This window comes from Sturnus vulgaris, chromosome Z, assembly GCF_052056855.1.
Source record: "Sturnus vulgaris isolate bStuVul1 chromosome Z, bStuVul1.hap1, whole genome shotgun sequence".
In the NCBI taxonomy this organism is placed as follows: Eukaryota; Metazoa; Chordata; class Aves; order Passeriformes; family Sturnidae; genus Sturnus; species Sturnus vulgaris.
In genome coordinates this window covers 53298951-53314952 of record NC_142283.1, presented here as the reverse complement: position 1 = coordinate 53314952, position 16002 = coordinate 53298951, and the positions used below count along the sequence as shown (strand labels likewise).

The following is a 16002-nucleotide window of genomic DNA, read 5'->3' as shown; positions in this document are numbered from 1 at the left end:
CAAAATTTTGTCTTTCTTTTGGCATATGTTCGTTTTCCAAAGGTATTATTTCAATGAAATGCTTGGATTTCACTTCTGCTGGACTGAACAGTACCAAATTAGTTTTCTTCACCCTGAAGCCATTACAGATCAGTGAAAGGTCTTGTATGTGACTTGCATCATGCTTGAAAGGGGACATCTTACTGTTTTCTCCCCCTGTAACAGTGTGTTCTTGGCTCCTTCCTCTATGTTGGCAGCAGTGATTATGCAGCTGTGCCTTAAGTGAAGTCGGGTTGCTGACCTGATGGGGAAACTAAACCTGCCTATCTCCTTTTTTACCCCTCCCTGTCCCCTGCTCTGGATTCTAGTAGCTTAGTTTGCAAGTTGGCGTTTGATAAAAGACTGGCATTAGAAAATGGTGACCTTGAAGTAGTACTGAGTAGCTACACTGAGAAGTTGAAAAGCATGAAGTGACTGTTCAGGGATACTTGTATAAATCTTATAGTTCATGGTAAAGCAATTGCTTGTAACATTTTAACTGTCATGGAGATATTAATTAGAACTCTTCCAGCTCTATCTTATGTGGTTATTTACCTATGCTAGGCAAAGAGAGAGAGAGTGATGACTTTTGCAAAAAGTAGGAGGGTGTCCTTGCATTGGCAAAGTGACAGCTGCTAGAAACAATCAGTAAAAACTGTGATGGATGTTCAGTCGTGTTCTACTTTTTAAAATTATGACTAATTCTTATTTACCTATGCTAGGCAAAGAGAGAGAGAGAGTGATGACTTTTGCAAAAAGTAGGAGGGTGTCTGTCCTTGCATTGGCAAAGTGACGGCTGCTAGAAACAATCAGTAAAAACTGTGATGGATGTTCAGTCGTGTTCTGCTTTTTAAAATTATGACTAATTCTTAATGTTTATTAACTACTCATATCTACTAATTTTCTGTAAGCAGAATGAAGTTCTTTAGTAGCCTTTCTTTAAATGATAATGGCCAGTTTTGGCAGAAATACAGAATTCCAATGTCATGACTACAATGAGAAAGGGAAACCCTCTTAATACAACTTCTTCTTACACAGAATTCTTAAGCTGTTCATGTCAGTATAACGAGGTGGTCGTGCACTGGAAATACATACCAGTAACATCCTCACCGGCAACAAAATCCTGGTCTAGTGCAAAATTTCCTGGTTTGGTCAGTATCCTGAAGTTGAAATTGCAGCTAAGTTTGTTAACCTGCAGGTGAAAATATTGAGAATGGTTGTGTTTAGATTCTCTTGTCATCTTAGCTCTCACTTAAGCCAAGTCTGTATATTTTACCATAAATGAAAGAAAAAGTGGGTAGTCACAAAAGCAGGTAATTAGGTACATGATAGATCCTTTCTTGACTTCAGTAGTTTTTTGCAGTCTTTAAGATAGGGATACTGGTAACTGAAGTAAGGTAATTTCATGTGGTATTGGTACTTTCTTAATAGCTGCTTTAAAATTTGCTTGATAATGGTTTAGCTTTGATTTGAAGAGAAGATCAAATGAGTTGCTGAAAGTCAAAATCATTCATCGTTTGTCTGTATGGGAGAGGGATGTTTGTGGAGAAAATGTCCTTCCAATTTATAGTTGCTTTTATACAGAATTGTTACTGTTTGTAGCTGTTGAGGAAGATAGTCCAGGAGAGCTTGCCTGTATTTGATGTGTTAACAGAGCTATTCTAGCATACAGGTGTTGTGTAAGCTGTAATTGCACTTATCATCCAATTTAAACAAAATGCTGCAAGGTAGAAAGCAAAACAAAACTGTATGAGAAGTGACAGAAACACTTGTGCTGTTTATAACTCAGTTTGCATTGTAGTATATCTAATCACAGCATGATTTATTTTCAGGACCAAGTGTCTCTTCTTTTCTCAATCTTATCAGTACACATTTAGTAAAAGAGCTGAAGTGTGAATTGAGACAGAGATGCCATCCTGTTTGAGTGCCAGAGTCTTTGCTTTTCTTTCTCTTTCAGTATTATGAAATATAAAGATTTTGGAAAGTAAGGTTGAGTGAACTTCCCTTGCACCCTGCTATTGTTTGTTTTGAACCAGACAGAATCAGAGCCTACGAAAATTGATTTTCTGTTTAAAAATGCACATTTGGCATGATTTTTCTCCTTTTTATATCAACCAGTTGTAATGGTCTTTATATTCTGAAATGTTCTAATAGAAGTACTGAAATCCCAAATTAACATTTGTGGCTGAGGCCCACAAAACTGTTGAAGTTTGTTGTATTAGTAACTGAGGACATAGCTCTTATGAAATTTAGAATATGCTAAATACTTTAAGAAGGGAAACTTCTTAAACACTATTTTATGCCTTTAGAGATTCAATCTATACAAAATCTACTCATGTTGTTGTAGTAAGAATTAGTCAACTAACCTATTCAGTATTATGAATATTACATGTAAAAGCCTGTTCCTGGATTTGTATGATAAAACTAGTGCTCATGCCATAAGTGCAACGTGTGAATATTTATATATAAAAACGAAACTTTTTATTTTTATTGCTGGAATCCATTGGTAGTTTTTATCAAATTGTGATATTTTAGGAATGTAGTTTTTCTGTCAAAGAAAATGTTTCTGACACAGTTGATATTTGGCTAGGACTTGCCACTGTGTTCTTGGAGTGAACTATAATTTATGCTTAATGAAAACTTGTATTTTCCTGTCTAATTTGTGAGACTAAAAACGTGGGGCGGGGGGGGAAGCAGTAATTGTATGGTGTTTGATTTTTTTTTAATTGAGCCAGAGTAGTCTGCAGTTTCATTCTAGCTCTTAGTTGCTTTGCTCCAGTTCACAGCAGATTTGGAAGAGAATCAGTATTGGCCATTAGCCCACATTCTGGAATATTTTCCTACAGTGAGCACAAGTACAAAGTCCTGCTTCAATTAGTTCAGTCTGGTTTTACCACCCAATTACTAAAGTGTCTACAAGACAAAACATGAAAAATCATGTATGTAAGGTAAGATTGTAGCATGTTAAAATAAAATTTGTCTCTGCCTGTGATTGCTTAAGGAAAGTGACAATGCTTAGAAGCAAATCTGCAGCTTTGTAAGCTGTGGCAAGGTACAGTGGTCACTTTTTGAGGAGTTTCCAAAAAAATTTGTACAGCTATTCTTATGTTTGTTTGGCAGTGAAGAGATGAGTAACACTATGATAGTAGAGGCTTCTCTGTACTGAACTTATTGATGTTTCAGTTTAGAGGTTTGCCAAAAGTGTAACTGAAGTTGTTACACTTGTAGAGCATGTGTGACTTAGTGCTGAGGATATTTTTGCCTTTCAAAAAAGACAAAATCAAAAAGCTTTACATAGGTAATTAACTAAATGTGTTAATTAGAGTCTTTTGTGTCAGGTTTCTTCATATCCTCAAATGAAGCCTGCGTCTGGGGAGTGATATGAACATTGTGTAAATTTAGAATGAGACCTCAATGGTGTAGATTATTAAGTTTCTGAAAGTGCTTTAAAAATTAAAGTTGTTATCTAACCAGTATGAATATGTGAAGAAACTATTTCATATGCTGATTTAGAATGCTGTATTATTGCTTATACACCTGGTTACTTTATTCATATCTTACTCTTTCTGTCATTTTTAAAAGCTATCTCTTTTCTTTAGCCTGATGGTTTATAGGTGCTGTAAATTACCTCATCAGTGCACTTTTTTTCCTGATTCAATGGACTGAAGATTAGTATGTACAAAGGTTTTGAACTTCAAACTTTGCAAGGGTAATCAATGAGGTGTTTTGTTAATTAACTTACTAGGTAATTTTTGCTCAGAATTAAGCTTCTGTTGAACTTTACCATTGTGGTTTTCCCTAAGATTTTGGCATTGTTTGGAAAATATATTTTTAAAACTAGATTAGCTGAAGAACTTTTTATTAATTATTATGGCACTTGCAAACTCTTGATGTGGTTCAAGAGGTTTTAACCTCTTAATTTAAGGGAAATTTAGGTTGGATGATAGGAAAAAAATCTTTACTGAAAGAGTGATCAAGTACTGGAATGGTCTGCCCGAGGAGATGTTGGAGTCACCATCCCTGGATGTGTTTTAAAAGAGACTGGATATGACATTCAGTGCCATGGTTTAGTTGAGGTGTTGGGGCAGGGGTTGGACTTGATGATATTGAAGGTCTCTTCCAACCTAGTGATTCCATGATTCTGTAACTGTTGTCGGGATATCTTTGCAACTCAAGTAATAATTTGGTAAACCATTTAGCTGTTTTTTATGAATAGTTTATTAATATGCTAGCTAGCTGTTTCTTCTCTCAAACTGCAGAAGTCTGCTACTACACCTGATTGTGTAGTAAAGGCTGTACTAAGAATTACTTTTCTAACCATTTACTCTTTATCATTGCTACAATAAATTCATTTTAATTTTATTGGTGCAGCTATTGCCAGTCTATATGAATACAGCTCTGCATCCAGACAGACATATATAATCCTTGGTGGTTGGCTGCATTGTGTGATGAAGAGCTGAAAGTTTAGGAGTGAGACGATGCTATTTGCATGAAAATCAATGCTCACAGGTGATGATGCAGGTTCTTTGAATCAGGTATAAAAAAATTAAGTCCTCAGCTTTTCAGTGTGAACATAAACTGAAGTGTTCACATGAACTATTGTAAAACGGTTAGTAAACATTGTGTAATTGTGCTAATGCAATGATAATGCTGTTGTCAGTTTTTTTGCCTTCTTGCCTTAAAGGAGAACAACTTTGAGTTTTTGGTGATGTAAATTACTTTAGAAGCGCTGTCCTGGTTTTGTCATATAAATATTGCCATTAATTGCTGAAACATGATGATTTTTAATCTTCTTGTCCCTTCCCTCCCACTCCAAGTACTACTGAAGAAGCCATTTTATCAGGAACAACTAAGAATATCATAGTCCAAAAGTAATATAAAAATATTTTACCTTGTTTGTATCAAACAATTGTTCTAGAAATAATTTTTCATTCTCTGAAGTCTTTCATCTTTTTTTAATGGAAATGTCTCCATTACTTGCATGGTTTAGCTACTTAGAATAGATGCTACTACCTTGTTGTTTGTTTATTTAAGTAATACATTGTTTGCCGTTAGCCACAATTTTTTTTTAAGTGCTGTATTTTTTTGACACAGAGCATATCTGAATTTTTCTAAACTATTATCCACCAATAATTGTTAACTATATTAATATGATTACCCCAAATAGTACAGTGGAAACTTAAATATTAATTTAATGCTAATTCTGTCTCCAGACTAGAATTCTCCATTACTAAGCAGAAAACACTGGACATTATTTTTAAATACTTAGAACAGACTTAAAAATAATGTGTTATATACCTTAATTGCAATTATAAAGAAATCTTTAAGTACATGCTTTCAGATTCTGCTATAATTAACTTCTTCAGTATTTCTTAGATGCTTTTGGTAGCAGTGACAAATTCGTTAATATTATTTCTGAGTGAATTTTGTCCATGTGTCATGTTGTATGACTTAATTGCTGTGCCGTTAGTGGAGGCCATAAAAGCAGTACTGTGCACCTAAAAAAATGAGCTGGCTGGTGTCCTGTTTCCTCTCTGAACTTCCCACCATTTCAGATAACAAACTTCAAGGAAATCCTTCCTATCAGTTGGGTAGTCTATCTGACTGCTTTTGCATGGTGTTGCCTCTTTCTTGAATTTAGGATACTTTTAAGTTTGGTGTGGTGGGGCTTTTAAAAAGAGTATCCCTAATCTTTCCATATTTGAGGTTTTCTTGGGTTGCAGATTTTCCTCAGTTCTGAGTTTTAAGAGATTTATTCACAGGCTTAGTTACATTAACAGATGCCATGCAAATAGCAATGATTATATTTGATTTGACATGCAGATGGTTGGTCACTGGAACGTGTTCCTCTCAATTCTTGTGCAAAAGTGAGTTACTTAAAGTTTGGCTGCAACCACAGCAGATGCTGATGTGGCAACCCAGACCAAACATTCTTTCCTGCCTCAGTCATCTGTGTGCATTCTTCGTTTAAAGGTCAAAGGAGCTCAGCCAGTAAGGCTGACTCATGCAGATGTGGACTGTATGAACACAGTGTACTTTCAGTAGCACCTCCTTTGAGCCCATACTAGGAAATTCTTTTTAAATTGATGAATTAGATATAATCACTGGCAATACATTGAAATGGAGGCATTTTTTGAGTTTCAGTAAAGGTGACGTACCTGAACTCTCTGTGGATCGGCCTCTTGCAAGTTGGATAAAGAACCCTTTTTGGGACAGGAGTGATAGTGCCCCCGTGGAAAAGATAAGATGCCACAGGTGGTGACCAACTTGCTAAAACTGTCTCATGAAACTGAAAATATTCAAATATTCTTGCAAGCTATTGTTTTTATCAAAGGTGTTGAAGGAAAAAAAGCCAGCCAACATGGAGACTTGACATTTTTCTTCTTCCAAAATATGTCTTTTAAACCATATTGTTACCATTCTGGCTTTGTAATTTGTGCTGCACAGAAATACTGAGTTTACACTTGGTTATATACTTTGGTCAGTTAAAACAGACATGTTAAGTTGTGTTTTATACTTACCTAACTGTAACATTTCTGCATTACTCAACACTTTCATCTCAGTTTGCCATTTGTTTGCATGATTCCGTTGTACCACTGATTGTTGATAAACCAGAGTAATTTCATCTAGTTTGAAAGTATACTCTGGAATTGTATGTCCACGTGGGTTGAAAAGCCTATCTCCAAACACCTGGGGTTTTGTAAGTTTTAAAAAACACCACAACAACCTCACCATGCTAGTATTATTAAAAAAAGAAATTACTTTTTTTTTTTTTCAGGGTTCCTGTCAGTTCATGATAGCTAGCTTACATGAATGGCTAGATCTTTCATAAGGCAGCTGCCTTTTACAATTAATTTTTGTTCAAAATGCAAACCAAACATGCTAATAATTTAAATTTATACAAGTTGCCATCTTTTGGTGGTAGAGTAACTAACCTTAAAATATTTTTTCTCATTTTTCGCTGTAATTTTTCACGGCCACCATACTTTTATTCTGGAAAAATGGTACTACTTCCATCTGCTAATTCCAGATTTTCAAAGGTGACCGTGGTCTTACCTTAGCTGGCATAAGGAAAGGTTTAGTTCCTATCAAAGAACAACAGATATGAATTTTGCATTGCCATAAAATGGTAATGAATTAAGGAACTTGATATCTACTGAGATAAGCAAGACAGGAAAGAGATTGATATATCCTTGTGCTGTCAAACTTCTCTAAAGCTGCATCTGCTTTGGTTTCTGCCATGTCTGAAGCATGATGTAAATTATTTATTATTATTTATCATTTATCCTGATGTAAATTAAAGTAAGTGTTTTGTCAGTTAAAATACAGGTAAAGATTACATTAATTTGTTTATCTATCTATTGTTTCTGACTATTGAAGTTAGTATAAATTCTAACTTTTTTGCTGTGCCTGTTTCATTCATAGTTTGCTTTGCTTACTAGCGTAATGCTCACTAGATAGATGAGCTGGATGACATGTTACAATACTTAGGACTGTAGGTCAGTTTTCATTTAAAAAAAAAGTTAAAGAAGCACGTGGCACATCTGATAACTCAGATACATAAGGAATACTTTAATGATACTGTATAGTAATAAGTAATGGTGTTGTAATGTAATAAATGAAATGTGAGATTCAAAATGAAGAAGATAAAAATAAGAAACTTTCTACATCTGGAAGTTCATATGGTGTAATGGTCTGTTTAAAGGGAAGAAATTAATGTTCAGTCATCTCTTCTTAGTAGGTCTTAGGTTAAAAACTAGTTAATTTGCTGCAGGGAGGAATATTCCTTTGAAATACTGTGACAGATGTCTACTTGTGTTATGAATGCTGAATTTATATTTTGAACATTGATCTGGCCAAAGGCATGAAAGAAACAAACATTTTGCAGTCTGTAATATCTTTAATGCATCTTGAAAAATAATTCAACATATTTAATTACTGTAAACAGTTGAGTAACAATTTATTAAATCAGATTTTTCACTGATACATACAACTTATTTTAGAAGTATGAAGGCAGGCCACACAGCTATTGTAAGGTTCATTCTCTGTTCATTATCTTATTTTGCCTATATACTCTAAGGACGTAGAGGATTATGTGATAGACTAAACTTTTAACACCAAAATTACATCCTAGATATTCAATGCTGCTTGTGGCAGATTGCATGTGACTGTTTGATGTGGGGTGTGTATGAATGTATATACATATGGGGGGAAAAGACCATGGGAGCGTATAAGTCAGTAACCCTTGCATCTTTTGAGGGACAACCTGTTTTAATTCTAATATTTCTCTTGTATTTTAGAGGAAGCCCACATCTGAAGGGAACCCCACATTATAAAGAAGAGCAATGTGCTCCTTTGTTAAATCTAGAAATGAAGAAAGTGCTAGACTTGCAAGCTTCTATCACAAGGTATGTTCATTAATTAGGTCTTGAGAACTTTTCCATGTATACCAGTACCTTTTAAAAAGTGAAGGGAAAACGGAATGGACGAAAAAGCTTCTAGTAAATTTTTAGGCTTATTAATAGTAAGGACTAATATTAGTAAGTTACTATTAGCAACTAGTAAGTCTGAGGAGGTGAGAAAGTGAATTGCTGTTTAAGAATTATTTCAGTGCTTGGCTATACTGATATTTTTGGCATATAAAAGTATGTAGTATGCTCAGTATTACTGTGTATTACTATAAATGAGTTTGTCCTTAAGCTCAAAGTCTTCATTAGAGATTTCATGGAGGCGTTGGTAGGTTTGAGCAAAACTATATCCAGCATTTCAGCATTTCTCCAGATGGCTGCAGAGAGCTCACATATGTCCTTTTTCTTTATCTCTTGCTTTTTTCTGGTGATTGCCTGTCCTATAAAGAAATTTGGAACATGCTAAGTAAGCATGTGTGAAAAGTTGGTGAAACTTCATAGCATTGGAGTGAGGTGGAAAAGTAACATAGTGAAATTGGGGAACAGACTCATTAGGAGAAAATGGGTTTTGGAGGACATTCAGAATACACTGGAAGAGACTTTGCATGCAAGTAGATTAACAGTAATAGTCAGGATTTTGAAAATATTTAAGGAAGAATTTAGGAGTCTAATTTCTCCTTCATCAGTTTGTTTCAACCATGGATTAAAATGTATTATGAATTATTTACAGCCTAGGTAATTTTAATTAATTTTGTTAATTTTCTGGGATAGATGAATAATTGATTGTTGGAAGTAATGTCTTATGGTTAGTCAAAAGTATTGTAAAGATCTTCAGCAGTTAGTATATCAGTTAAGCAATTACTCTAGCAATACAGACCTGTTCATGAACTGTGATTGCTGGAGAAAAGTTGAGGTGTATACCATATTTTGTCAGCATGGTACATGTTTGTAATTTATGTGGAATTTTATGATGCAGTTGCTAGTACAAGAAGCAGTAATGCAGTGTTTATGGCATTAATTGATATTTCTGTTAATTAATTGATATTTCATTAATTTGAGATGAAGTTTTTTTTAGGGATTAACAAATATCTTTTATTAGTTTGCAGTCCATGTTAGAAGATCTGCTTGTGGCTACTGCTGATGGATTTCTCCATCTCATTCACTGGGATGGTATGACCAACGGAAGGAAGGCCATCAACCTATGTACAGTTCCATTTTCTGTAGATCTGCAGTCTTCTCGAGGTGGGTTTTAGGGATTGTATTGCTTACAATAGTTACCTCTTAGTGACATAGCATCTAATATAAAATATTCTTTCCGTTCTTAAGCAGAGATGGGAAAATTTTGCCATTAAGTGGGAATGAAATAGCCTGTTTAAAATAGGTTATCTCTTTGAAGCAATAAGTAAACATCTGAAATGTCTGTTGGCTTGCAATATTTCTGTGTTCACGTATTTTTAAATTACTGATACTTTCTCAGCAGGTTCATTTTTGGGATTTGAAGATGTTTACATCAGAGAGATGGAATACTGTGCCACGCTTGATGGCTTTGCTGTTGTTTTTAATGATGGGAGAGTTGGTTTCATTACACCAATGTCAAGTAGATTCACTGCTGAGGTATGTTTCCTTTAGTATTTCTACCATGCACAATAATTGTGTTTTCCTTGGTATCTGCATTTCAGTTAGCTTTCTACTTTAAACCTTGTTCAGCTAAAAATAAACTAAAATTTAATATTTGCTTAAGAGATTACATAAGACCAAGACTTCATTTTAGAGCATAATTTGAGCTAGATTTTTATAGGGTTGGTACTACTGGGAGACCATAATTGATAGTAGACTTAACTTTCATGTAATTGTTCAAATTATCATTATAGACCATGTCTTATTGTGTCAGACCAACAGAGTTCCTGTTAGAAGTTAAAAGTGGGATGATAGGAAGTAGTTTTCCCATATCTAAGTTTATAAGTACTATGTCTGGGACTTAGTCCTAATCAAGTCTATCTCTTTCTCATAGTGACAAGCATACTTCAAATTTTGTTTTACAGGAATCTTTTCCAAGTTAGGTGTTTTCTTACCTGTAATTCAGTCTAAAAACTATTACATTTTGTTGTTAGATATCTTTATTTTAATTACAGAAAACCGAAAAGAATGCATCTAATGTCAGACTCCTTCACCCACTGAAAATACCTGTGATCTCAACTGTTGTAGATGGGAACTTACTTTCCTGTTTTTATTTTTCTCTTTGTTCTAAATACTATTTACTGATTTTTATTTATTTTTTCCCCTAGGCAGTGTTAGGGACTTTTTTGCCTTATAGGTATTGACTTATTTTGTTATTAAGACGTCTTATAAATGGTTTTCTTACATACTGATATCTTTCTGTAATTTATATTTAGAAGAATGAAACTAGTTTTGCATTTACTGGATTTTGTTTGTTTGAGCCATGCCAATTATCTTGACATTAATAGAAATTTTGAGATCATGAAGGTCAAGTGATATGTGTAATATGGTGTACATGCATAGAAGCTGACTGTTATTAATATAAGAAGTATTTAACAAAAAAATTCTTCTGAATTCCTTTCTCTACAGCAGCTCCATGGTGTTTGGGCGCAAGATGTAGTTGATGGAACTTGTGTGGCAGTGAATAACAAATACAGGCTAATGGCGTTTGGATGTGCCAAGTAAGTTTTTAAAGGCTGGTTCAGAGCAGGGGGAGATTGTTTTATAATAAAGCTGAATTCATAGTTACTTCTTACAAAGTTGTATTGCAAGAACTGTAAAGATGAAAATAAACAGTCTGCCTAGAGATTGCATTATGTGCTGTCAAGAAGGTAGGAGAGATGTGGAAAAAAATGGTTGCCTGCTAGAACTGCAATTGAAATTGTTTGCTGTTCCAGTCTGGGAAAAAAAAATTAAAAGGTGGCTTGACCTGAAGCAAGGAGTGGAAAGCGCTGCTATCCCAGCTAATCTCAAAGCAGGATTATAAAGTCAGTTTTAAATAGTTAGTGATAGTAATATTGGACAAGAATCAGCACTTTGCACTCAACTGAGAAAATGCTCTGTGCAGTCATGATTTGGTCAAGAAAAATGTTGCCTGTTTGAATAACTGTGAATATTTGTAAATTAAATGTTGTGGAAGTACTTTTAGTTGTGGTATTTTGCTTACTTCTCCTTCAAGTTCCCCCTGTATAATACTGCTTAAGATGGCTTTAGAGTGCAGCTTTTTATTTTCTTTGATTGTATTTTACTTGGGTTTTATTTTCGAACATTTTTTAAAATCTGGAGTTTTTTTCATCTGTCCTCTTAAGAACTAGTACTCTTGTTTGCAGTAACAATACAATATGTTGGTATTTCCTCTGAAACAGGAATAGTTACTTAAATTTACTGATCTTAGTATGCCTTAGTAAATCCCTCATGAAGTTTTGGCACTGCATAAATACTGCCTTCCCTCATGGATTGTCTGGCAGTTGGAAGCCATGAAAGTATGAGGATTGTGTGTACATGTATTTTAGGAGAATAAAGTAGTTTTAATGCATTGATTATTCTGGGGCTGGTCTTTTGGGTCCTCTGATTCCTTCTGGAAAGCATCTTACAAATTTGTTTCATAAATTCACTGTTACTTGATTCAACATCTCTGTTCATTTGTTAGATAAATTTGTTACTGGTGAGAGAACTTTTCTTAGCCTCTTGAAACTGATAAGAAATCCAAATGGTCTGTAGTCTAAAGCATGTGTAATGTCTTCCAGTGGCTCTGTGCAGGTTTATACGATAGATACCACCACTGGCGCCATGCAGTTTTCTCATAAATTGGAACTGACACCCAAACAATATCCTGGTGAGCTACTTTTATTGCTAGAATTTTCCAGCTGTTTTTAGGGTATAGGATATTTTTTATCCTTGGCTAGTTAACCTTTGTTTATTTGTTTGCATAATCACTGATGTGAATAGTATTTACTCCTGTCTGTGTCTTTGCACTTTTAGCTGCTTGCTTTTTAATGAATTTTTGGATGTGTCTGTATGTGAGGGTTTGGGTGGGTGGTTTGTGGTTTTTGTTTGTGGGGTTTTTAAACTAATTCTCAATCTTGAAATTACTTTTCAATTACCTGAGGAAATTACCTGTCAAAACTGATAATGAATATAATAGAATTAATTAATTAAATTAATTAATTTGAAGCAAGTGACATGTAGGGTATAGAAAAATACTGAGTAATGCATTCTTCCTGCACTGCATTTATTCGTGTACTATATTTTTTCATGTAGTATTCTATGCTTGAGTATAAGGAACATTCAAAGTGGGTAGATTGCATCCTCAGCTGAAAATGTGTCTGTCCATTGGTTTTCAGTTAACAAACAAATCCATTGATAAGTTTTACAGTTGTGTTGGTGCCTTTATTGTCTGAAAAATAATTTAATCAGAATTCTCTTTCTGTGATTGTGTTATAGCAGCATATGTACTTCTGGCATCTATTCCTGTATTCTTAGTTTTTATGAAAACAAGCACGGAAGAAATAATTTTTTGTTTGCTACTTGCTCATTTTGGGATTGCCAGTTTGATGAATGCATCGGTTAATTGAAAAATCAAATATTTACTTCTATATATTTCTGCTTGTACTCTTATGGTGAAACCAGTTGAAAGACTTCCAGTGCTTTCACTTATTTTATTGTCTGCTTTTAAACAGATATTTGGAATAAAACAGGACCCGTTAAACTAATCAGATGGTCACCAGATAGCTGTGTTGTGATGGTGACCTGGGAATGTGGAGGTTTGTCCTTATGGAGTGTTTTTGGTGCTCAGCTTATCTGTACTTTAGGAGGTGATTTTGCGTGAGTATCTTTAATGACATTGTAAAGAGTTTATTAGAAGTCTTTTTTTCCATTGAAACCATCAAATTAGAAATTAATTCACTATTAATTAGAAATTAACTTTTTAAAATTCTCTTTTTCCCTTTACGATTTATTAGATATTGAGATGTCTTTGGCAAATATTTGGAAGGGGATCATTTAAATAAAAGCAAAAATGTATTCTTTTCATTTTATAATCGTCTTTTTGTCTGTAAAAGAAGATTACCTTAGAAGCAAGCTTGAGCAAGCAAATATTAAAATTCCCTCAGTGCCTGTTTTTCAAATAGTTTATACTAGACATCTGACAGTTGCATTGCCTTTTTTATTGTGTCATGGATCAAACAGGCTGTACCATGTGAGATGAGGTTCAATGTAGAACCACGTAAAATTACGAAAATAGGAATTGAATTTACTATTCTGGTGAATTTATTTGCAAACTCAGACTTTTTCTGTTCTGTTTTTAAGGTATCACTCTGATGGTGCCAAAAAGGACCCTCTAAAAATCAGTTCTATGGTAAATATGAATGTAAAAATACTGTAATAGCATGGCTGTTAAATAAGATAATACTGTAATAGGATGGTTTTAAACTGTTTTTAGTATAACAGATTTTCAGAAAATCAAACTGTCTTTCTTTTGCTTAATCAGTTTTCATAGTAAGAGGCCTTTACTACACTTCTTAACTGCCATGTTGCATTGAAGGCAAAAGGGACAGCCGATGATTTTTTTCCATTAAGTATGCATGACATGCCTTTTCTTGCCTTTGCTTTTAATATTAAGAATGAAGACTTTTGGTTTTTCTAAATTTTTCTTTTTTATCTGGTACTATATTTCAAATTGCAGTGAGACACAGATCAACACTAATTGTAAACTCCCTTATTTCTCTCAAATTACTAGCTGGCCTTTGACAGTAACTTTACTCAGATTATGCATTCCAGAGAAACTTAACTGCTTTTTATTTAATACAAACTAGTTAACATTAAATCCAATCCTGCTAGTCTATAAAATCAATAAATAAATAGAATAAATTAGAGTAAATTTTAAATTAGAAGAAATTTCAAACATATTCTCCAAGACCTCATACAAACCATGGTGAATTTTGTGTAGTATTTCTAAAACAATTTAGTTTATTTATCATGATGTAGTTTCTATGAAGATTGACAACTCTATACATGCATCCTAAGTGAAGGTACATATATGCACTGATAGTACTTTTTAAATGTGCTTTTTAAGACATTTCAAAGAGTGAGATTCTGATATAATAATAATAATTGCATTTGATGAACAACAGCCAGTGTAATTTTTGAAATCAGGATTGTTTCATACTTGGCTCTGTGGAATTTTTGTTTTTTGCCCTGAACTGCGAATTAAACAGTCTTCATTATTTATGTGGGTGTCTTTGCATAATTAAACTTCATTTAGTCATTATTTTTTACATAAGGCAGGAATAATTCAAGCTAGATTCCTACTGAACCTTGTGAATTTTACTGTTTAATTCCTATAATGATACGTTTCAGAACAACAAAATGTGTGAATTTTTTTCAGGCTCATGTGTATCGTAAGATCAGTTACAGTAAATTTCTGTAGTGTTTGTTTTATAATATAGAGTTATATTTATATATATGTATGTTGGGTTGGGGATTTTATTATTATTATTCTTTTACCGTCAGACCTGGGGATCAGAAGGGTATCATCTCTGGGTTATTGATGGGAATTCTTCAAACATGAAGCCTGAAAGAAATGCAAATAATGAAGCTCAGCAGTTTGGTATTCTGCAGTTTCAATTCATCAAGAGTGCACTCACTGTTAATCCTTGTATGGTAAGTTTTTTTGTTGGTGACCTCTGAGTTGTTCTCTTAGATTTTAAGTCTGTTCTGCAGCCATTAGAGTTGTCTTTCTTTTTTGACATAGAGGCTTTAAAGTGATACTGTGAAAATACTGCTATGCAATACTGTAACATAAAACCTGTTAGTACATAGTGATACAAAAACTGAGAACTGCCTCAACAGTTGTTTTTCATATTATTTATTTAGAATCTCTTAATACATGGATCATGTGTTTTCCTTTGTCTTCTGTATGTCGAATTCAAAGTTGCCTTTTTTCTTTTTTTTTTTTTTTTTTTTTTTTTTTTTTTTTTTTTTTTTGTTTGGTTTGGTTTGGTTTTAATATAGAGTAACCAGGAACAAGTCCTCCTTCAGGGAGAAGATCGCTTATATTTGAACTGTGGAGATGCAGCACAGACTCAGAGTCCCAGAAGTACTTTGGCACACTCTGAACATAATCACAGCAGGGAAAGAGGCCCATTTTCAGACGGCAGTTTAGATTCTCAGGGTTTAAGCACTTTACTAGGACACCGGCATTGGCATGTTGTACAGGTAATGGATCCTGGTTGCCCATATGTGTTTTGTGCTTGCAAGAGTTTATAGGAGTAGAATATGGAGCTGATCTCTCACTCTCTGCCATACCTTTTTCCTCTGGTATGAGATCATTGCCTTTTTATTGTCTCTGGGGATTTGCTGTGGTACAGCTTTTTCTTATGGACAAAAGGTAAAGCAGCACTGGTCCTTTCAGCTTTGTGGCTATGAGTTTGCCTCCTAGCCAATAAAAAGTCTTAAAAGTCTTACGACTTTGGGAATGAGTAGTTAATTATTCTCCTGTGCTTTGAAAGGGAGAATTAGTGCAACACGCAAAAAGTAATTTAGGTGTTTGTTTTGTTATTTATGCAAAATGCTTTAAAAC

General features: G+C 34.1%; 1 protein-coding gene across 5 annotated transcripts in view; it reads left to right on the top strand.

Annotated features, from left to right (window-relative positions):
• The window catches only part of RIC1 (RIC1 partner of RAB6A GEF complex), a 46497-nt gene that overhangs the window by 16285 nt on the left and 14210 nt on the right, over positions 1-16002 (top strand). For 3 of the 5 annotated variants that reach the window (XM_014876921.2, XM_088156804.1, XM_088156807.1), the window contains exons 4-12: positions 8319-8426; positions 9526-9668; positions 9904-10040; positions 11013-11104; positions 12170-12258; positions 13103-13247; positions 13731-13779; positions 14934-15083; positions 15435-15638. In XM_014876921.2, coding sequence (XP_014732407.1) covers positions 8319-8426; positions 9526-9668; positions 9904-10040; positions 11013-11104; positions 12170-12258; positions 13103-13247; positions 13731-13779; positions 14934-15083; positions 15435-15638 — 1117 coding nt within the window. The remainder of the gene's footprint in view (positions 1-8318; positions 8427-9525; positions 9669-9903; positions 10041-11012; positions 11105-12169; positions 12259-13102; positions 13248-13730; positions 13780-14933; positions 15084-15434; positions 15639-16002) is intronic. The other 2 variants (XM_088156805.1, XM_088156806.1) reach the window with 2 other exon arrangements.